The sequence below is a fragment of the Netta rufina genome, assembly GCF_964035555.1.
Source record: "Netta rufina genome assembly, chromosome: 9".
Classification (NCBI taxonomy): Eukaryota; Metazoa; Chordata; class Aves; order Anseriformes; family Anatidae; genus Netta; species Netta rufina.
In genome coordinates this window covers 277,804-300,448 of record NC_140132.1, presented here as the reverse complement: position 1 = coordinate 300,448, position 22,645 = coordinate 277,804, and the positions used below count along the sequence as shown (strand labels likewise).

Genomic DNA, 22,645 nt, shown 5'->3' with positions numbered 1-22,645 from the left:
TATGTACTTTATTTAATTGTTTCTGAAGTTCAGTTATATGAGCATATAAATATTCTGATCCTAACTGCGTTAGGTCCTCTCCACTAAATAGAAATTGCTATGGCCTTGCATATAAGATTTTGAAGGGACTCAAATTTCCTTTTATTCTAGGTTTAACTCTAATTCCAAGTAATGCTAAAGGGAGGGATTGAGGCCATGACAAATTAGCTTCTTATCCAATTTTAGCTATTTATTGTTTAATTAAATGGTTCATTTTTTTCTACCTGTCCACTTGCCTGTGGTCTATAAGGAGTATGCAGTTGCCAATCTATCTTTAGAATCTTACTTATCTGTTCTACCACTTGTGCACAAGAATGTGAAACTCTATCAGAAGACATTGCTACTAGAATCCCAAAGCATGCTATTATTTCATTTAACAAGACTTTAACCACTTCTCTTGCTTTGTTTGTTCGACAGGGAAAGGCTTCAGGCCTTCCTGAAAACGTGTCAGTCAGAACCAGTAAATAATGATACCCCCCTTTTCAAGGGAGTTCTGAAAAATCAATTTGCCACTGTTGCCCCGAATAATTTCCTTTACCGATTATTCCAAATTTTATTCTATTCTTGGTATTGGGGTTATTGTGTAAGCAAATGCTACATTGTTGAGTTACTTGTTTTATCATATCGTCCCACTGATGTCTGACTCAGGCTCTTATGCAGTGTGCCAGCTCCCCAGTGCGTTTTATTGTGTTCTGTAAGAACTATGGGCCATGTCAAACTAGAGGGTATTACTATGTGGTTATCTTTTAAATATACTCATCCATCTGGTTTCATTTTACCTTTCAAATCTTCAATTAATTTTAAGTCTTCTTTTGTATAATTTGGATATAGTTTGGATTTTACCGTCTGGTATCAAAGACAATGCCTTCACCTCAGTTATTTCAGCTGCCTGCTTAGCCTCTGCCAATCGATTTTCCAATTTCAAAATCGGTGTTCCCCTTTTGGTGTCCCTGACAATGCATGATAGCTACCTTTTCTGGTTGTTTTACAGCCTCTAACAATTTTAAAATTTCTTCAGCATACTTTGTGTTTTCACTGAGCGGTCAGCAATCCGTGTTCTTTCCAAATTGCTCCATGAGCATGTACCACGCCGAATGTATATTTAGAATCTGTCCAAATATTTACCCTTTTTCCCGCTGCCAGTTCCAATGCTCTCGTGAGAGCAACTATCTCCGCCTTTTGAGCTGATGTTCCAGGGGGTAAAGGCTTAGACTCGATTACCTGCTGAGTAGTTGTTATAGCATATCCAGCTTTACGTTGTCTTTGCGTAACAAAACTGCTCCCATCCGTGAACCAAGTTTCTTCCGCATCTTCCATGGGCTCCTCCTTAAGGTCTGGTCGGCTGGAATACACAGTCTCTATAGTTTCTAAACAATCGTGAATCACAGGTTGTGCCGGAGCATCACTAAGAAAAGAGGCTAGATTCACAATATTAATGATCACAATTTCCACGTCGTCCTGTTCTACCAATATTGCTTGATATTTCAAAATCATCAATTCTTGTTTAAGTTGTTTAAAGACTTTTTGTGCTTCTCCAGTCCAGACTAACTTTGACTGGTTAATCTTTATCAATTCACATAGAGGCTTTACCAATAGTCCATAATTATAAATCCAAAGGCGACACCAACCTGTCACTCCTAAAAAGGTTTGTAGCTCCTTTACCATTTGAGGTTCTGGAGTCGGGCAAATGACTTCCTTATGTTCAGTTCCTAGTTCTCGTTGTCCTTCCGAAAATTCAAATCCCAGATAGGTCACACTTTGTTGAGCCAGCTGGACTTTCTGTCAAGAGACTTGATATCCATTTAAACCCAGAAAATTAAGACGACTTATAGTCCATTGAATACAACTGCCTTTAGTCTCAGTAGCTATTAAGAGATCATCTACATATTGTAACAAAGCATCTTCAGTGTCCGGAGGTATCCATGTTTCGAGTTCCCTTGCTAATTGGTTTCCAAAAATAGCGGGGCTATTCTTGAATCCTTGAGGTAGTAATGTCCACGTAAGCTGCGTCTTTCTGCCTGAATCGGGATTTTCCCATTCAAAGGCGAATAGGTTTTGGCTTTCTGTGGCTAAGCCTAGGCAGAAGGCGGCATCTTTTAAATCCAGTACGGTAAACCAGACTTAACTATTCTTTAATTTAGTCAGCAAAGTATAAGGGTTTGCCACTACTGGATGGATATCCTCAGTGATTTTATTTATGGCCCTCAAATCCTGAACTAGCCTATAGCTTTTTCATCTGCCTTTTTAATTGGCAATATGGGTGCATTGTATTCTGATTCGCATTCAAGCAATAATCCATACTGTAAAAATTTATCAATTATCTCTTTAATTCCTTTCCTATCTTCTATCCTCAAAGGATATTACTTAACCTTAACGGGTTTCTCTCCTGGCTTTAATTTAATAATTATTAAGGTCACATTTTTAGCTCTTCCAGGGACTTCGGTAGCCCAAACTCCTGGACATACTTGATCTGTGATCTCTAAAGGTATTTCACTTTTAGGGTCAGTTTGTATTAGTGCCAAGCTTAACACATTTATTAGTTGTTCTTCTCCTGTTCTTAATTCCATTTTCCCTTTTTCAAAGACAATTTCTGCTCCTACTTGCTCTAATAAATCTCTACCTAAGAGTGACCATGAGGAGCTAGGCATAGATAAAAATCTGTGTATGCCCCATTGTTTCCCTAACTTGTACTTCAAAGGTTCACAAAAATAAGCCTTTTCGGTTACACCTTGTCCTGGTTTCAGTTAGAACAGAGGTAATTTTCTTCCTAGTAGCTGGTAGAATGCTACGTTTTGGCTTAGGATGAGAAGAGTGCTGATAACACCCCGATGTTTTAATTGTTGCAGAGCAGTGCTTATACCAAGCCAAGGACATCTCAGCTTCTTGCTCTGTCCTGCCAACAGGCAGGCTGGGGGTGCAGTAAGAGCTGGGAGGGGACAGACCCAGGACAGGTGACCCAAACTAGCCAAAGGCGTATTCCATAGCATCTGACGTCAGGCTAAACAATACATAGGGGTGGCTAGCCAGGGGGAGGGGGCCGGACTGCTCGGGGTTAGGCTGGGCATCGGTCAGCAGGTGGTGAGCAATTGCATTGTGCATCACTTGTTTGTACACATTATTAGTAGTGGTATTATTATTATTATTATTATTATTATTATTATTATTATTATTATTATTATTAAACTGTCTTTATCTCAACTCACAGGCTTCACTTTCCATTTCTCTCCCCCGTCCCAGAGAGGGAGGGGGAGGGGGAGCGAACAGCTGCGTGGTGTTTAGCTGCCGGCCGGGTTAAACCACGACACGCCTTTTACCCTAACATAATAATTCTGTGAAGGCATTAATGCTTGATTTAGAACTGAATACGTTGCCCCATAGCAATAAGAAATTTCACTTCCATTCCTCCCCTAGCTTCATTATAACCAGTGGAGGATCCGCTAGGGTAGATTCCCCAGGTCCCCGTTATTCCTGTTGAAATCAGGGGTTGATTACCCTAGGAAAAGGCTAGTCAATTTGTCCTCCAAAGCCAGATCCAAACCGTTTTGTTTTATTTATTTATTTATTTATTTATTTATTTTCATTACATTTCAGAGTTGGTCCAAAAATTCCATAGGGCTTTCTTTTAGACCTTGTTGGAAGCATATTCTCAATTCCCAATTCATCCAGGTTTTAGTATTTACTTAACCGTTCATAATTTTCAGGATGATTCGGGTCTTAGTGGGGGTCGGTCAGGGGAATGCAATTGTCCACAGTTCCCTGAACGGTCCCATCAGCAATCTGAGCTCGCACATGAACTCAGGGTGTTTTAAGAGTTGACTGCTTTTCTGTTTCTGTGACAACTCTCTCGGACCGATCATGGTCCCTTTGCCCTAAAGGGCTAACACCCATGATTTTAAGATCTCTGCCTCGGGCAGAGGCAGAACTATTAACATTCCTACATCCTCTTTCCCTGCTCATTCAACTTCAAACACCTTTAACACTTTCAACAACCCTTTTAACACTTCCTTTATCTTTCTCCAGCCTGTACTTCTCTAATGCCAACATCAAAGGTTCAGTCAGGGGCCAACTTAATTCCGTACCTTTTCCCACCAAGATGCTGAAACATCAGTATACAACATTTCATCCTGTTCTGCTTCTCAAAAATCAACATTAACTGTAGCAAAATATTATAGTTTAAAGTTCCATTTAGGGGCCACTTTTCTCCACATTCCAGCTTATAAAGCCGCCACCACTGATTACGATATTTTATCAATGTTTTCCTGTTCACACTTCCACCGGCAGATCCTCCAATATCCTTCCAGTGACTTCAAACACATCCTAACACACTTTTCTTTAAAATTTCACTGCTTGTTTGCCCCCCCAGTTTCCAGTTTACACTTTCAGAATACACATGTTACTTACAAAAGCGTATCACAAAACGTATCACTCACAAAAATATGGGCACGCAATATCTTTCAGTAGCGATGTCACAAAACTACTATTACCAGCAATATTGCCAAAATCACAGTAACAATAGTCAGAGTCAAATTCCACATGCGATAAGTCAGAAAACCGAACTGTGTAACACCGTAACGATATCTTTCTTATAACAATGCCACGAACCTACTATTACCACCAGGAAAATAGCCAAAATCGCAGTAACAATAACCAGAGTTAAATACCATACTCCATGAGTCAGAAAACCGAAATAGACAACACAATTCCAGATGGACCTTAAAGCGAGCTCCTTCCTTAAGGTCCCCAAACATATACTTATGGTGCTAACCACAAAGTATATACCAAACACTGCCTCGCAGAAGATCACCTTCTGACTTACAGACAGTTCCAGATGACCGGTCTACCAGAAAACCAAACCAGAATAAAGAATATACTCACTTACAATGATGGGGTCCTTGTCTGCCTCCGCAGTGATCCGGTGAGTCGAGGAGTCCCTCCGGGAAATCCCGGGGGTACCCTAGGGAGTCCTGTTCCCAGCAGGTCCTGCAGTCCGGCAGAGAGGTTGTCCCATCTGGGTCGCCAAATTGATTCAAAGATCGAAGCCGAAATTCCTTTAAGTGGTATATTCTTTATTGCAGCGCTGGATGCACGGGGGATCTCTCCACCTATCGTGCATACCCAAAGCAGAAAGCAGTCTTGAATTTATACAATCAATCTATCAATATTCTACAAGCACCTATACATATGCATTACCTATCCCCACCTTCCCTCGCTTCTCATGCTAATTAGCCTTTTGGCACCTTGCGCCTGCGCAGAGCCTTCCAAGAATTGTGGGCAGGGGTCTTTGGGACGTGGGCAGGGGTCTTTGGGAGGAAGACCCCGAGCCTTCCTCACAGTGTACTTTTCACCTTTGGTCAGGAATCTGCTGAATTGGCATGTTTCTTAATTGCAAGAGCTGGTTGTTGCTAATTCTCCCGTTTGTTGTATCTTTATAATGAATTCCAATGTCCAGTTTCGGGATTTATAGTCCTTACATTCGTTTCTCTGTCCGCCTGCCGCTTCCTTATCATGAGTTCCAGTGTCTTGTTTCGAGATATACAGTCCTTGTCTGGGGATTGTCCTTGCCTCCCCAATACCTCCTTAATCAATCCCCCCTTCTCTTTTCCCATGCAAATTCGTTTGCATCAGATACTTTCATTATTTACAGTAACACAACACAGCAGGCATCTAAACAACATGCACACAAATATTCCTAACACTACTAATACGATTAGAGCAATGAATACTTGTTTCAACCATTGGAAATTGGGCAACCAGGAGGTTAACTTATTGCATAGTTCACAAAAACTCCATGAAAGATCATCTTTACTGATCTCATGTAGGATCCTTGTCTGCTTCCATATTTCTTCCAGGTCGGTAGAGATCCTTCCACTCTGATCTACATACATACAACAACTTGTGTTTATTACTGTACAGACTCCTCCTTGAGTGGCCAGTAACAAGTCTAGGGCCATCCGATTTTGTAATACTACCTGTGATAAACTAGATATCTCTTCTTGTTGAGCCTTTATAGCATCCAGAATTTTGTTTTCTAACTTCTCTATAATTGCAGAAATATTAACTATTGCCTTTTCCAATTCACTCACTCCTAACCATGGGATAAACCATCGCACAAAACTATGAAAAGGGGTGTGTCTCTCTACCAATGGATTGTTAATTTTTCATCTGATTCTCCGCATATGAGTTCTCAAGTAACCTCGAGGCACTACATCATGTACTGTCATATTGGGGACTACCGCTCCAAGAGTGCAAGTTCCCTTCCAATTCTCAGGCAAGACCTTACAGGCTGTATCATTGCATAGCCAATAGCACCCTTTTCCTTCTGGAACCGTCCAGCTGGTTGAATTTGCCCAGCCACTAGTCGTACTAATATCAGTTGTTCAATTACAAGATGTCTGATTTCCCACATAAGTAGTATCCGTATTTATACAATGCTGTTTTCCTATACCCTTAGGCGGCTTACACCTTTGTACACATACATAATAGGATTCTAACGGCATGAAGCTACTCACTTCTAGTTCCAAAACTGCTTAATATTTTCGACCCCAAGATGTGTTTTCCCACAAATTAGTCCAAGATAAGTTTGCAGGCAAGGGAATCCCAATTAACGATACACCCTTATTCCCATGCTGTGGCAGATGGGTGCATACCCAACAGTTCGTCTTATTAGTTACTTGAGAAATTGTTTGTATTAAGGTCAGGTGTAAGTTCTCATCCCAAGTTGCCCACCCCAAATCCGAGAACCGCACCCCTGCAATCATTAGGATCTGGAAAACCGTAATTTTGTTGGTCCAATTGGAGTGGTGGTCCATATCCTCGCCGGGGCCTTCTTCACCCTTGAATTGTGGATCCAAGCTGCTTGCTTCTTAATCTTAATGGCGCTGTGTGTTGTCAGTAATACTTGGTATGGTCCCATCCACTTTCCTTCCATTTTTCCTGTAGGGGTTGTCCTGAAAAAGTCTTTATATATGTATATATAATCCCCGAGCTTAAAGGGGTGGATTGGTTGATCCAACCCTCTAGCCCTGGTCCCTAAAACAAATGTATGTACTTTATTTAATTGTTTCTGAAGTTCAGTTATATGAGCATATAAATATTCTGATCCTAACTGCGTTAGGTCCTCTCCACTAAATAGAAATTGCTATGGCCTTGCATATAAGATTTTGAAGGGACTCAAATTTCCTTTTATTCTAGGTTTAACTCTAATTCCAAGTAATGCTAAAGGGAGGGATTGAGGCCATGACAAATTAGCTTCTTATCCAATTTTAGCTATTTATTGTTTAATTAAATGGTTCATTTTTTTCTACCTGTCCACTTGCCTGTGGTCTATAAGGAGTATGCAGTTGCCAATCTATCTTTAGAATCTTACTTATCTGTTCTACCACTTGTGCACAAGAATGTGAAACTCTATCAGAAGACATTGCTACTAGAATCCCAAAGCATGCTATTATTTCATTTAACAAGACTTTAACCACTTCTCTTGCTTTGTTTGTTCGACAGGGAAAGGCTTCAGGCCTTCCTGAAAACGTGTCAGTCAGAACCAGTAAATAATGATACCCCCCTTTTCAAGGGAGTTCTGAAAAATCAATTTGCCACTGTTGCCCCGAATAATTTCCTTTACCGATTATTCCAAATTTTATTCTATTCTTGGTATTGGGGTTATTGTGTAAGCAAATGCTACATTGTTGAGTTACTTGTTTTATCATATCGTCCCACTGATGTCTGACTCAGGCTCTTATGCAGTGTGCCAGCTCCCCAATGCGTTTTATTGTGTTCTGTAAGAACTATGGGCCATGTCAAACTAGAGGGTATTACTATGTGGTTATCTTTTAAATATACTCATCCATCTGGTTTCATTTTACCTTTCAAATCTTCAATTAATTTTAAGTCTTCTTTTGTATAATTTGGATATAGTTTGGATTTTACCGTCTGGTATCGAAGACAATGCCTTCACCTCAGTTATTTCAGCTGCCTGCTTAGCCTCTGCCAATCGATTTCCAATTTCAAAATCGGTGTTCCCCTTTTGGTGTCCCTGACAATGCATGATAGCTACCTTTTCTGGTTGTTTTACAGCCTCTAACAATTTTAAAATTTCTTCAGCATACTTTGTGTTTTCACTGAGCGGTCAGCAATCCGTGTTCTTTCCAAATTGCTCCATGAGCATGTACCACGCCGAATGTATATTTAGAATCTGTCCAAATATTTACCCTTTTTCCCGCTGCCAGTTCCAATGCTCTCGTGAGAGCAACTATCTCCGCCTTTTGAGCTGATGTTCCAGGGGGTAAAGGCTTAGACTCGATTACCTGCTGAGTAGTTGTTATAGCATATCCAGCTTTACGTTGTCTTTGCGTAACAAAACTGCTCCCATCCGTGAACCAAGTTTCTTCCGCATCTTCCATGGGCTCCTCCTTAAGGTCTGGTCGGCTGGAATACACAGTCTCTATAGTTTCTAAACAATCGTGAATCACAGGTTGTGCCGGAGCATCACTAAGAAAAGAGGCTAGATTCACAATATTAATGATCACAATTTCCACGTCGTCCTGTTCTACCAATATTGCTTGATATTTCAAAATCATCAATTCTTGTTTAAGTTGTTTAAAGACTTTTTGTGCTTCTCCAGTCCAGACTAACTTTGACTGGTTAATCTTTATCAATTCACATAGAGGCTTTACCAATAGTCCATCATTATAAATCCAAAGGCGACACCAACCTGTCACTCCTAAAAAGGTTTGTAGCTCCTTTACCATTTGAGGTTCTGGAGTCCGGCAAATGACTTCCTTATGTTCAGTTCCTAGTTCTCGTTGTCCTTCCGAAAATTCAAATCCCAGATAGGTCACACTTTGTTGAGCCAGCTGGACTTTCTGTCAAGAGACTTGATATCCATTTAAACCCAGAAAATTAAGACGACTTATAGTCCATTGAATACAACTGCCTTTAGTCTCAGTAGCTATTAAGAGATCATCTACATATTGTAACAAAGCACCTTCAGTGTCCGGAGGTATCCATGTTTCGAGTTCCCTTGCTAACTGGTTTCCAAAAATAGCGGGGCTATTCTTGAATCCTTGAGGTAGTAATGTCCACGTAAGCTGCGTCTTTCTGCCTGAATCGGGATTTTCCCATTCAAAGGCGAATAGGTTTTGGCTTTCTGTGGCTAAGCCTAGGCAGAAGAAGGCATCTTTTAAATCCAGTACGGTAAACCAGACTTGACTATTCTTTAATTTAGTCAGCAAAGTATAAGGGTTTGCCACTACTGGATGGATATCCTCAGTGATTTTATTTATGGCCCTCAAATCCTGAACTAGCCTATAGCTTTTTCATCTGCCTTTTTAATTGGCAATATGGGTGCATTGTATTCTGATTCGCATTCAAGCAATAATCCATACTGTAAAAATTTATCAATTATCTCTTTAATTCCTTTCCTATCTTCTATCCTCAAAGGATATTACTTAACCTTAACGGGTTTCTCTCCTGGCTTTAATTTAATAATTATTAAGGTCACATTTTTAGCTCTTCCAGGGACTTCGGTAGCCCAAACTCCTGGACATACTTGATCTGTGATCTCTAAAGGTATTTCACTTTTAGGGTCAGTTTGTATTAGTGCCAAGCTTAACACATTTATTAGTTGTTCTTCTCCTGTTCTTAATTCCATTTTCCCTTTTTCAAAGACAATTTCTGCTCCTACTTGCTCTAATAAATCTCTACCTAAGAGTGACCATGAGGAGCTAGGCATAGATAAAAATCTGTGTATGCCCCATTGTTTCCCTAACTTGTACTTCAAAGGTTCACAAAAATAAGCCTTTTCGGTTACACCTTGTCCTGGTTTCAGTTAGAACAGAGGTAATTTTCTTCCTAGTAGCTGGTAGAATGCTACGTTTTGGCTTAGGATGAGAAGAGTGCTGATAACACCCCGATGTTTTAATTGTTGCAGAGCAGTGCTTATACCAAGCCAAGGACATCTCAGCTTCTTGCTCTGTCCTGCCAACAGGCAGGCTGGGGGTGCAGTAAGAGCTGGGAGGGGACAGACCCAGGACAGGTGACCCAAACTAGCCAAAGGGGTATTCCATAGCATCTGACGTCAGGCTAAACAATACATAGGGGTGGCTAGCCAGGGGGAGGGGGCCGGACTGCTCGGGGTTAGGCTGGGCATCGGTCAGCGGGTGGTGAGCAATTGCATTGTGCATCACTTGTTTGTACACATTATTAGTAGTGGTACTATTATCATCATTGTATTATTATTATTATTATTATTATTATTATTATTATTATTACTATTACTATTACTATTACTATTATTATTATTATTTTGTCTTATTAAGCTGTCTTTATCTCAACTCACGGGCTTCACTTTCCATTTCTCTCCCCCGTCCCAGAGAGGGAGGGGGAGGGTGAGCGAACAGCTGCGTGGTGTTTAGCTGCCGGCCGGGTTAAACCACTACACGCCTTTTACCCTAACATAATAATTCTGTGAAGGCATTAATGCTTGATTTAGAACTGAATACGTTGCCCCATAGCAATAAGAAATTTCACTTCCATTCCTCCCCTAGCTTCATTATAACCAGTGGAGGATCCGCTAGGGTAGATTCCCCAGGTCCCCGTTATTCCTGTTGAAATCAGGGGTTGATTACCCTAGGAAAAGGCTAGTCAATTTCTCCTCCAAAGCCAGGTCCAAACCGTTTTGTTTTATTTATTTATTTATTTATTTATTTTCATTACATTTCAGAGTTGGTCCAAAAATTCCATAGGGCTTTCTTTTAGACCTTGTTGGAAGCATATTCTCAATTCCCAATTCATCCAGGTTTTAGTATTTACTTAACCGTTCATAATTTTCAGGATGATTCGGGTCTTAGTGGGGATCGGTCAGGGGAATGCAATTGTCCACAGTTCCCTGAATGGTCCCATCAGCAATCTGAGCTCGCACATGAACTCAGGTTGTTTTAAGAGTTGACTGCTTTTCTGTTTCTGTGACAACTCTCTCGGACCGATCATGGTCCCTTTGCCCTAAAGGGCTAACACCCATGATTTTAAGATCTCTGCCTCGGGCAGAGGCAGAACTATTAACATTCCTACATCCTCTTTCCCTGCTCATTCAACTTCAAACACCTTTAACACTTTCAACAACCCTTTTAACACTTCCTTTATCTTTCTCCAGCCTGGACTTCTCTAATGCCAACATCAAAGGTTCAGTCAGGGGCCAACTTAATTCCGTACCTTTTCCCACCAAGATGCTGAAACATCAGTATACAACATTTCATCCTGTTCTGCTTCTCAAAAATCAACATTAACTGTAGCAAAATATTATAGTTTAAAGTTCCATTTAGGGGCCACTTTTCTCCACATTCCAGCTTATAAAGCCGCCACCACTGATTACGATATTTTATCAATGTTTTCCTGTTCACACTTCCACCGGCAGATCCTCCAATATCCTTCCAGTGACTTCAAACACATCCTAACACACTTTTCTTTAAAATTTCACTGCTTGTTTGCCCCCCCAGTTTCCAGTTTACACTTTCAGAATACACATGTTACTTACAAAAGCGTATCACAAAACGTATCACTCACAAAAATATGGGCACGCAATATCTTTCAGTAGCGATGTCACAAAACTACTATTACCAGCAATATTGCCAAAATCACAGTAACAATAGTCAGAGTCAAATTCCACATGCGATAAGTCAGAAAACCGAACTGTGTAACACCGTAACGATATCTTTCTTATAACAATGCCACGAACCTACTATTACCACCAGGAAAATAGCCAAAATCGCAGTAACAATAACCAGAGTTAAATACCATACTCCATGAGTCAGAAAACCGAAATAGACAACACAATTCCAGATGGACCTTAAAGCGAGCTCCTTCCTTAAGGTCCCCAAACATATACTTATGGTGCTAACCACAAAGTATATACCAAACACTGCCTCGCAGAAGATCACCTTCTGACTTACAGACAGTTCCAGATGACCGGTCTAACGGAAAACCAAACCAGAATAAAGAATATACTCACTTACAATGATGGGGTCCTTGTCTGCCTCCGCAGTGATCCGGTGAGTCGAGGAGTCCCTCCGGGAAATCCTGGGGGTACCCTAGGGAGTCCTGTTCCCAGCAGGTCCTGCAGTCCGGCAGAGAGGTTGTCCCATCTGGGTCGCCAAATTGATTCAAAGATCGAAGCCGAAATTCCTTTAAGTGGTATATTCTTTATTGCAGTGCTGGATGCACGGGGGATCTCTCCACCTATCGTGCATACCCAAAGCAGAAAGCAGTCTTGAATTTATACAATCAATCTATCAATATTCTACAAGCACCTATACATATGCATTACCTATCCCCGCCTTCCCTCGCTTCTCATGCTAATTAGCCTTTTGGCACCTTGCGCCTGCGCAGAGCCTTCCAAGAATTGTGGGCAGGGGTCTTTGGGACGTGGGCAGGGGTCTTTGGGAGGAAGACCCCGAGCCTTCCTCACAGTGTACTTTTCACCTTTGGTCAGGAATCTGCTGAATTGGCATGTTTCTTAATTGCAAGAGCTGGTTGTTGCTAATTCTCCCGTTTGTTGTATCTTTATAATGAATTCCAATGTTTCGGGATTTATAGTCCTTACATTCGTTTCTCTGTCCGCCTGCCGCTTCCTTATCATGAGTTCCAGTGTCTTGTTTCGAGATATACAGTCCTTGTCTGGGGATTGTCCTTGCCTCCCCAATACCTCCTTAATCAATCCCCCCTTTTCTTTTCCCATGCAAATTCGTTTGCATCAGATACTTTCATTATTTACAGTAACACAACACAGCAGGCATCTAAACAACATGCACACAAATATTCCTAACACTACTAATACGATTAGAGCAATGAATACTTGTTTCAACCATTGGAAATTGGGCAACCAGGAGGTTAACTTATTCCATAGTTCACTAAAACTCCATGAAAGATCGTCTTTACTGATCTCATGTAGGATCCTTGTCTGCTTCCATATTTCTTCCAGGTCGGTAGAGATCCTTCCACTCTGATCTACATACATACAACAACTTGTGTTTATTACTGTACAGACTCCTCCTTGAGTGGCCAGTAACAAGTCTAGGGCCATCCAATTTTGTAATACTACCTGTTGCAGGAAGCACGGCCGAAAGCACGACAGACACACAGTAGAGTCAGATCATGCTCCATTTTATTGCCCGAATAGCCTAACTTTTATAGAGAACTTAACAGGGGTGGACAGTGTTTCACACAAGATTATTGGTCAAAAGCACTCAGACAAACAGCTACAAGAAAACAACCCCACCTGCAAGAAAACAACGCCCTTGTGATTAGCAGTCACATAGACCTTGTCCTTGAGGCCAGCTACTGGTAACAATATTTTCCTGAATTCCTCAATTGGGCGATGTGGGAACACTGTCATGGGAACTTCTCATAGTTGCCCTGGTAGCTTGGTTTGCTCAGCTACAGCAAGCCATGGGATTTTTGCTGTTTCAAGAAATCCCTCAACAATTCCCCCTTCTTCTTTTGAGCAAACCAAGCCTGACACAGCAGTTTTACAAGTAACTTTTTAGCTATACTTACAACACACAACGATGATTACCACCACCATAAACCAAATCCTTAATCCCCTTGTGATTAAACCCAGCAACCATCTACCCTTTGTTTCAAACAAGTCAGTGAACCATTGATTGAAAGGATTGATACCATATTGAATCTTTCTCATGTGCTCTTTCAGGAAAGTAATGGATTTGTGAATTGACTCATTATGATCAGAAAGGTTTAAACAGTACATTCCCTTAAAGTCCTCACACCCATTCCTTTGAGCCAAAAGCAAGATGTCAATAGCAGCTTGATCCTGTAAAAGCAGATGTCGCAGACTATTTTGATCTGGTAACATCTCCTCAAGTATCTCTGTCGTGGCATAGGCTTGCCTCTCGGCCCAGCATACCAATTTTTCTAAGTTGTTACGTGTGGCCGCAGATGCCACTCCAGGCACTGAAATTGCTAATGCCGCTCTAGCTGCAACCCCACACAATTCAACATTATCATTGCAATCCAATGCAAGCAATGTCCATTTATGTCTGGTGATCTCACGCAACTGTAACAAGCTAGGAGCAAATACAATGAGTTTATCTATGTAACATGGACATCTGATAGCATTTGCAGGGATACCCTGCCAGGCCATCCCCACAATTCAGAAGCACATCAGGAGGTAAGGCCAAAGCTGTACAGTTGTTCCAAAAACTGTAGTTGTTACCCCTTGTCTCCATGCTATAAACCCCTAAACCCTGCTTAGCAGCGTCATTGCAATCACAGGTGTTATTTGTGTCTTTGTACCAGTATGGCCTTTTCCAGGTTCCTGTAGCAGGAATCATCTGATATCCACGGCTACGTTCACTTTTGTAGCCACCTTTCAGGTTGATACACATTTGACTACAGATACCAAGGTTTTGACATTCATCAATGTCTCCACAGTTTCTCTTGTCTATAAACTCAAACCCAGCTGGACAGTCACATTCATTTATGATGCATTCCTCCAAGGGCTCATCACCCCAGTCCTTGCAGTCTCTCTGCTGGTTACACACTTTATTGATATCTATGCATTCTCCACTTCTGCAGTTGAATTTGCCAGGTCCAGAGCACTGAATAACATTGTTACAGTTTGCTTCATCAGTGCCATACAGACAGTCTCTCACACCACTGCACTGCCTACTCCCATGGACACAGTTCCCATCTTCACATCTGAACTGGTCTGGCCTGCAGGTCCGAGAAGGGCAGTTAATTTCATCACTTCCATCCTTGCAATCAGGATCTCCATCACATCGCCACTTCTTGTGGATACATTCACCTGAGCTGCACTGCACCTCACTCGTAGCACACTTCACTGGAGGTGCAGGCTGGCGGCCACACTGCTCCAAAGATTCATCCGAGTGGTTGGAGCAGTCAGCATCATCATCACACACCCAGCTGATAGGGATGCAGGTAGAACTCTTGCACTGAAACTCATGAACACCACAGGTAGGAGGTGCACACTCCAACTCATCGCTACCATCACTGCAGTCATCTTGAACATTGCAGACAAAGCTTTTGGAGATACATTGCCCACTACTGCATGTGAATTCTGCTGCACTACAAGTCACAATGCCACAATTCTCTTCATCTTCTCCACTGTCACAATCCTTTTCACCATCACATTTCCAGGACACTGGGATACACTGGGTTGACTGAGGACCACAGCTGATTTCATTTACCCGGCATGCTCTCATATGACACAGCTCAGCACTCTCATCAGACCCATTTTCACAGTCCGGATCCCCATCACACTGCCATCTATTTGGCACACACTGACCACTGTTGCACACAAAGTCAGATTCAGCACACGTCTTCTTCACACAAGCACTCTCATCACTGCCATCTAAGCAGTCTTCACATTTTGCTCTAGCACCGTCGGCAGCAGTGCACAGGCCGGCGAGGGCGAGCAGCAGGCAGAGTGCCCCGCAGCGCGGCAGCACCCACCGCCGCCCTGCACCTGTGTCACTTATACTACTCCTATTACCCGTGCTGTTAGTGTCAGTGGCATCCTCCTGGCACCGTTTCCGTCTTTGTCGCCCCTTACTCTCCCCCTTTTCTTTTTGCCACTGACCATTCACCACAAATGGATGAGACACATGATTACTAGTTAGGAAAGAGAGTGTAACGTCTGCTATACGGCTGCAGGCCGTGCCAGCTGCAACCCTAGAAGCTGTTTGTGAACGAGCCTGCCGGTGGTCATTTGGCAGTGTAATCTGCGTCTCTGCACTCCTGCCCCGCAATAGAGCTAAATTGTCACTAGTAATCTGTAGAATGTGGCAACCCCACGGAATGTTATCCAGAAACATAGTTATAACACCGATCTGGGGACGAATAGTCTTTTTTTGCATTGCAAGATAACTTCTTATAAAAAGAATGCCAGAGAGAAGCAGCACAGCCGCTGCTGCCGCTGTCTCCATGGTTACGTCAGACAGGCTGCAGGGTCCTGATGTCCGCCCCTCTGCTCTGTGCCAACTTGCCACACGGTGAGGGTCGACTGCCGGTGTCCACTGACACCTCTGGTCTCCCGTAGCAACTCGACTCCGGACGGCCTGCGCCGCAGTGTGATCACGTCAATTTCCCGCGGCCCTCCGCAAATTCCACGTCCCGCCGCAACTCTAATTCCTGCGGCCCTCCGCAAATTCCACGTCCCGCCGCAACTCCGTTTCCCGCGGCCCTCCGCAAATTCCACGTCCCGCCGCAACTCTGTTTCCCGCGGCCCTCCGCAAATTCCACGTCCCGCCGCAACTGTAATTCCCGCGGCCCTCCGCAAATTCCACGTCCCGCCGCAACTCCGTTTCCCACGGCCCTCCGCAAATTCCACGTCCCGCCGCAACTGTAATTCCCGCGGCCCTCCGCAAATTCCACGTCCCGCCGCAACTCCGTTTCCCGCGGCCCTCCGCAAATTCCACGTCCCGCCGCAACTCCGTTTCCCGCGGTTTTCCGCGTGTCTCAGCGGGAATACCACGCCTCACCGTGAGTCCTGTGTACCGTGTTTCTGGGCCGGTGTCCGGTCCGCTCAAGCGCCGGTCGGATGGGCGCTCCGAAGTCCCGACGGCGCGGCGAGGTCGCGGCGCCGCTGGTCCCGGCGCCGCTGGTCTCCTGGTCTACCTGCGTTCGGATGTGCCGGCGCCGCTGGTGTCCCGCTGCGCTGCGATGTTTGTCCCGGCGAAGCTGCGATGTTCCGTTCGGGTCCTGTTCAGGTCTCAGCCTGTTCGGGCGCCATATGTTGCAGTAAGCACGGCCGAAGCACGACAGACACACAGTAGAGTCAGATCATGCTCCATTTTATTGCCCAAATAGCCTAACTTTTATAGAGAACTTAACAGGGGTGGACAGTGTTTCACACAAGATTATTGGTCAAAAGCACTCAGACAAACAGCTACAAGAAAACAACCCCACCTGCAAGAAAACAACGCCCTTGTGATTAGCAGTCACATAGACCTTGTCCTTGAGGCCAGCTACTGGTAACAATATTTTCCTGAATTCCTCAATTGGGCGATGTGGGAACACTGTCATGGGAACTTCTCATAGTTGCCCTGGTAGCTTGGTTTGCTCAGCTACAGCAAGCCATGGGATTTTTGCTGTTTCAAGAAATCCCTCAACAACTACCTGTGATAAACTAGATATCACTTCTTGTTGAGCCTTTATAGCATCCAGAATTTTGTTTTCTAACTTCTCTATAATTGCAGAAATATTAACTATTGCCTTTTCCAATTCACTCACTCCTAACCATGGGATAAACCATCGCACAAAACTATGAAAAGGGGTGTGTCTCTCTACCAATGGATTGTTAATTTTTCATCTGATTCTCCGCATATGAGTTCTCAAGTAACCTCGAGGCACTACATCATGTACTGTCACATTGGGGACTACCGCTCCAAGAGTGCAAGTTCCCTTCCAATTCTCAGGCAAGACCTTACGGGCTGTATCATTGCATAGCCAATAGCACCCTTTTCCTTCTGGAACCGTCCAGCTGGTTGAATTTGCCCAGCCGCTAGTCGTACTAATATCAATTGTTCAATTACAAGATGTCTGATTTCCCACATAAGTAGTATCCGTATTTATACAATGCTGTTTTCCTATACCCTTAGGCGGCTTACACCTTTGTACACATACATAATAGGATTCTAACGGCATGAAGCTACTCACTTCTAGTTCCAAAACTGCTTAATATTTTCGACCCCAAGATGTGTTTTCCCACAAATTAGTCCAAGATAAGTTTGCAGGCAAGGGAATCCCAATTAACGATACACCCTTATTCTCATGCTGTGGCAGATGGGTGCATACCCAACAGTTCGTCTTACTAGTTACTTGAGAAATTGTTTGTATTAAGGTCAGGTGTAAGTTCTCATCCCAAGTTGCCCACCCCAAATCCGAGAACCGCACCCCTGCAATCATTAGGATCTGGAAAACCGTAATTTTGTTGGTCCAATTGGAGTGGTGGTCCATATCCTCGCCGGGGCCTTCTTCACCCTTGAATTGTGGATCCAAGCTGCTTGCTTCTTAATCTTAATGGCGCTGTGTGTTGTCAGTAATACTTGGTATGGTCCCATCCACTTTCCTTCCATTTTTCCTGTAGGGGTTGTCCTGAAAAAGTCTTTATATATGTATATATAATCCCCGAGCTTAAAGGGGTGGATTGGTTGATCCAACCCTCTAGCCCTGGTCCCTAAAACAAATTTATGTACTTTATTTAATTGTTTCTGAAGTTCAGTTATATAAGCATATAAATATTCTGATCCTAACTGCGTTAGGTCCTCTCCACTAAATAGAAATTGCTATGGCCTTGCATATAAGATTTTGAAGGGACTCAAATTTCCTTTTATTCTAGGTTTAACTCTAATTCCAAGTAATGCTAAAGGGAGGGATTGAGGCCATGACAAATTAGCTTCTTATCCAATTTTAGCTATTTATTGTTTAATTAAATGGTTCATTTTTTCTACCTGTCCACTTGCCTGTGGTCTATAAGGAGTATGCAGTTGCCAATCTATCTTTAGAATCTTACTTATCTGTTCTACCACTTGTGCACAAAAATGTGAAACTCTATCAGAAGACATTGCTACTAGAATCCCAAAGCATGGTATTATTTCATTTAACAAGACTTTAACCACTTCTCTTGCTTTGTTTGTTCGACAGGGAAAGGCTTCAGGCCTTCCTGAAAGCGTGTCAGTCAGAACCAGTAAATAATGATACCCCCCTTTTCTAGGGAGTTCTGAAAAATCAATTTGCCACTGTTGCCCCGAATAATTTCCTTTACCGATTATTCCAAATTTTATTCTATCCTTGGTATTGGGGTTATTGTGTAAGCAAATGCTACATTGTTGAGTTACTTGTTTTATCATATCGTCCCACTAATGTCTGACTCAGGCTCTTATGCAGTGTGCCAGCTCCCCAGTGCGTTTTATTGTGTTCTGTAAGAACTATGGGCCATGTCAAACTAGAGGGTATTACTATGTGGTTATCTTTTAAATATACTCATCCATCTGGTTTCATTTTACCTTTCAAATCTTCAATTAATTTTAAGTCTTCTTTTGTATAATTTGGATATAGTTTGGATTTTACCGTCTGGTATCAAAGACAATGCCTTCACCTCAGTTATTTCAGCTGCCTGCTTAGCCTCTGCCAATCGATTTCCAATTTCAAAATCGGTGTTCCCCTTTGGTGTCTGTGAGAATGCATGATAGCTACCTTTTCTGGTTGTTTTACAGCCTCTAACAATTTTAAAATTTCTTCAGCATACTTTGTGTTTTCACTGAGCGGTCAGCAATCCGTGTTCTTTCCAAATTGCTCCATGAGCATGTACCACGCCGAATGTATATTTAGAATCTGTCCAAATATTTACCCTTTTTCCCGCTGCCAGTTCCAATGCTCTCGTGAGAGCAACTATCTCCGCCTTTTGAGCTGATGTTCCAGGGGGTAAAGGCTTAGACTCGATTACCTGCTGAGTAGTTGTTATAGCATATCCAGCTTTATGTTGTCTTTGCGTAACAAAACTGCTCCCATCCGTGAACCAAGTTTCTTCCGCATCTTCCATGGGCTCCTCCTTAAGGTCTGGTCGGCTGGAATACACAGTCTCTATAGTTTCTAAACAATCGTGAATCACAGGTTGTGCCGGAGCATCACTAAGAAAAGAGGCTAGATTCACAATATTAATGATCACAATTTCCACGTCGTCCTGTTCTACCAATATTGCTTGATATTTCAAAATCATCAATTCTTGTTTAAGTTGTTTAAAGACTTTTTGTGCTTCTCCAGTCCAGACTAACTTTGACTGGTTAATCTTTATCAATTCACATAGAGGCTTTACCAATAGTCCATCATTATAAATCCAAAGGCGACACCAACCTGTCACTCCTAAAAAGGTTTGTAGCTCCTTTACCATTTGAGGTTCTGGAGTCGGGCAAATGACTTCCTTATGTTCAGTTCCTAGTTCTCGTTGTCCTTCCGAAATTTCAAATCCCAGATAGGTCACACTTTGTTGAGCCAGCTGGACTTTCTGTCAAGAGACTTGATATCCATTTAAACCCAGAAAATTAAGACGACTTATAGTCCATTGAATACAACTGCCTTTAGTCTCAGTAGCTATTAAGAGATCATCTACATATTGTAACAAAGCACCTTCAGTGTCCGGAGGTATCCATGTTTCGAGTTCCCTTGCTAACTGGTTTCCAAAAATAGCGGGGCTATTCTTGAATCCTTGAGGTAGTAATGTCCACGTAAGCTGTGTCTTTCTGCCTGAATCGGGATTTTCCCATTCAAAGGCGAATAGGTCTTGGCTTTCTGTGGCTAAGCCTAGGCAGAAGAAGGCATCTTTTAAATCCAGTACGGTAAACCAGACTTGACTATTCTTTAATTTAGTCAGCAAAGTATAAGGGTTTGCCACTACTGGATGTATATCCTCAGTGATTTTATTTATGGCCCTCAAATCCTGAACTAGCCTATAGCTTTTTCATCTGCCTTTTTAATTGGCAATATGGGTGCATTGTATTCTGATTCGCATTCAAGCAATAATCCATACTGTAAAAATTTATCAATTATCTCTTTAATTCCTTTCCTATCTTCTATCCTCAAAGGATATTACTTAACCTTAACGGGTTTCTCTCCTGGCTTTAATTTAATAATTATTAAGGTCACATTTTTAGCTCTTCCAGGGACTTCGGTAGCCCAAACTCCTGGACATACTTGATCTGTGATCTCTAAAGGTATTTCACTTTTAGGGTCAGTTTGTATTAGTGCCAAGCTTAACACATTTATTAGTTGTTCTTCTCCTGTTCTTAATTCCATTTTCCCTTTTTCAAAGACAATTTCTGCTCCTACTTGCTCTAATAAATCTCTACCTAAGAGTGACCATGAGGAGCTAGGCATAGATAAAAATCTGTGTATGCCCCACTGTTTCCCTAACTTGTACTTCAAAGGTTCACAAAAATAAGCCTTTTCGGTTACACCTTGTCCTGGTTTCAGTTAGAACAGAGGTAATTTTCTTCCTAGTAGCTGGTAGAATGCTACGTTTTGGCTTAGGATGAGAAGAGTGCTGATAACACCCCGATGTTTTAATTGTTGCAGAGCAGTGCTTATACCAAGCCAAGGACATCTCAGCTTCTTGCTCTGTCCTGCCAACAGGCAGGCTGGGGGTGCAGTAAGAGCTGGGAGGGGACAGACCCAGGACAGGTGACCCAAACTAGCCAAAGGGGTATTCCATAGCATCTGACGTCAGGCTAAACAATACATAGGGGTGGCTAGCCAGGGGGAGGGGGCCGGACTGCTCGGGGTTAGGCTGGGCATCGGTCAGCGGGTGGTGAGCAATTGCATTGTGCATCACTTGTTTGTACACATTATTAGTAGTGGTACTATTATCATCATTGTATTATTATTATTATTATTATTATTATTATTATTATTATTATTATTATTATTATTATTAAACTGTCTTTATCTCAACTCACGGGCTTCACTTTCCATTTCTCTCCCCCGTCCCAGAGAGGGAGGGGGAGGGGGAGCGAACAGCTGCGTTGTGTTTAGCTGCCGGCCGGGTTAAACCACGACACGCCTTTTACCCTAACATAATAATTCTGTGAAGGCATTAATGCTTGATTTAGAACTGAATACGTTGCCCCATAGCAATAAGAAATTTCACTTCCATTCCTCCCCTAGCTTCATTATAACCAGTGGAGGATCCGCTAGGGTAGATTCCCCAGGTCCCCGTTATTCCTGTTGAAATCAGGGGTTGATTACCCTAGGAAAAGGCTAGTCAATTTGTCCTCCAAAGCCAGGTCCAAACCGTTTTGTTTTATTTATTTATTTATTTATTTATTTATTTTCATTACATTTCAGAGTTGGTCCAAAAATTCCATAGGGCTTTCTTTTAGACCTTGTTGGAAGCATATTCTCAATTCCCAATTCATCCAGGTTTTAGTATTTACTTAACCGTTCATAATTTTCAGGATGATTCGGGTCTTAGTGGGGGTCGGTCAGGGGAATGCAATTGTCCACAGTTCCCTGTACGGTCCCATCAGCAATCTGAGCTCGCACATGAACTCAGGGTGTTTTAAGAGTTGACTGCTTTTCTGTTTCTGTGACAACTCTCTCGGACCGATCATGGTCCCTTTGCCCTAAAGGGCTAACACCCATGATTTTAAGATCTCTGCCTCGGGCAGAGGCAGAACTATTAACATTCCTACATCCTCTTTCCCTGCTCATTCAACTTCAAACACCTTTAACACTTTCAACAACCCTTTTAACACTTCCTTTATCTTTCTCCAGCCTGTACTTCTCTAATGCCAACATCAAAGGTTCAGTCAGGGGCCAACTTAATTCCGTACCTTTTCCCACCAAGATGCTGAAACATCAGTATACAACATTTCATCCTGTTCTGCTTCTCAAAAATCAACATTAACTGTAGCAAAATATTATAGTTTAAAGTTCCATTTAGGGGCCACTTTTCTCCACATTCCAGCTTATAAAGCCGCCACCACTGATTACGATATTTTATCAATGTTTTCCTGTTCACACTTCCACCGGCAGATCCTCCAATATCCTTCCAGTGACTTCAAACACATCCTAACACACTTTT

The 22,645-nt window shown here is 42.5% G+C and overlaps 1 protein-coding gene across 1 annotated transcript in view; it reads right to left on the bottom strand.

The window, feature by feature from the left end:
* Window positions 1–14,208: 14,208 nt before the first annotated feature.
* LOC311212597 (very low-density lipoprotein receptor-like) overlaps window positions 14,209–22,645 on the bottom strand; it is a gene marked incomplete at both ends in the record, with an annotated part of 136,683 nt that continues 128,246 nt past the window's right edge. Inside the window, 3 exons of the mRNA XM_084292092.1 lie at window positions 14,209–14,227; window positions 14,341–15,626; window positions 16,564–16,783. Of these exons, the coding sequence (XP_084148218.1) occupies window positions 14,209–14,227; window positions 14,341–15,626; window positions 16,564–16,783 (1,525 nt within the window). The remainder of the gene's footprint in view (window positions 14,228–14,340; window positions 15,627–16,563; window positions 16,784–22,645) is intronic.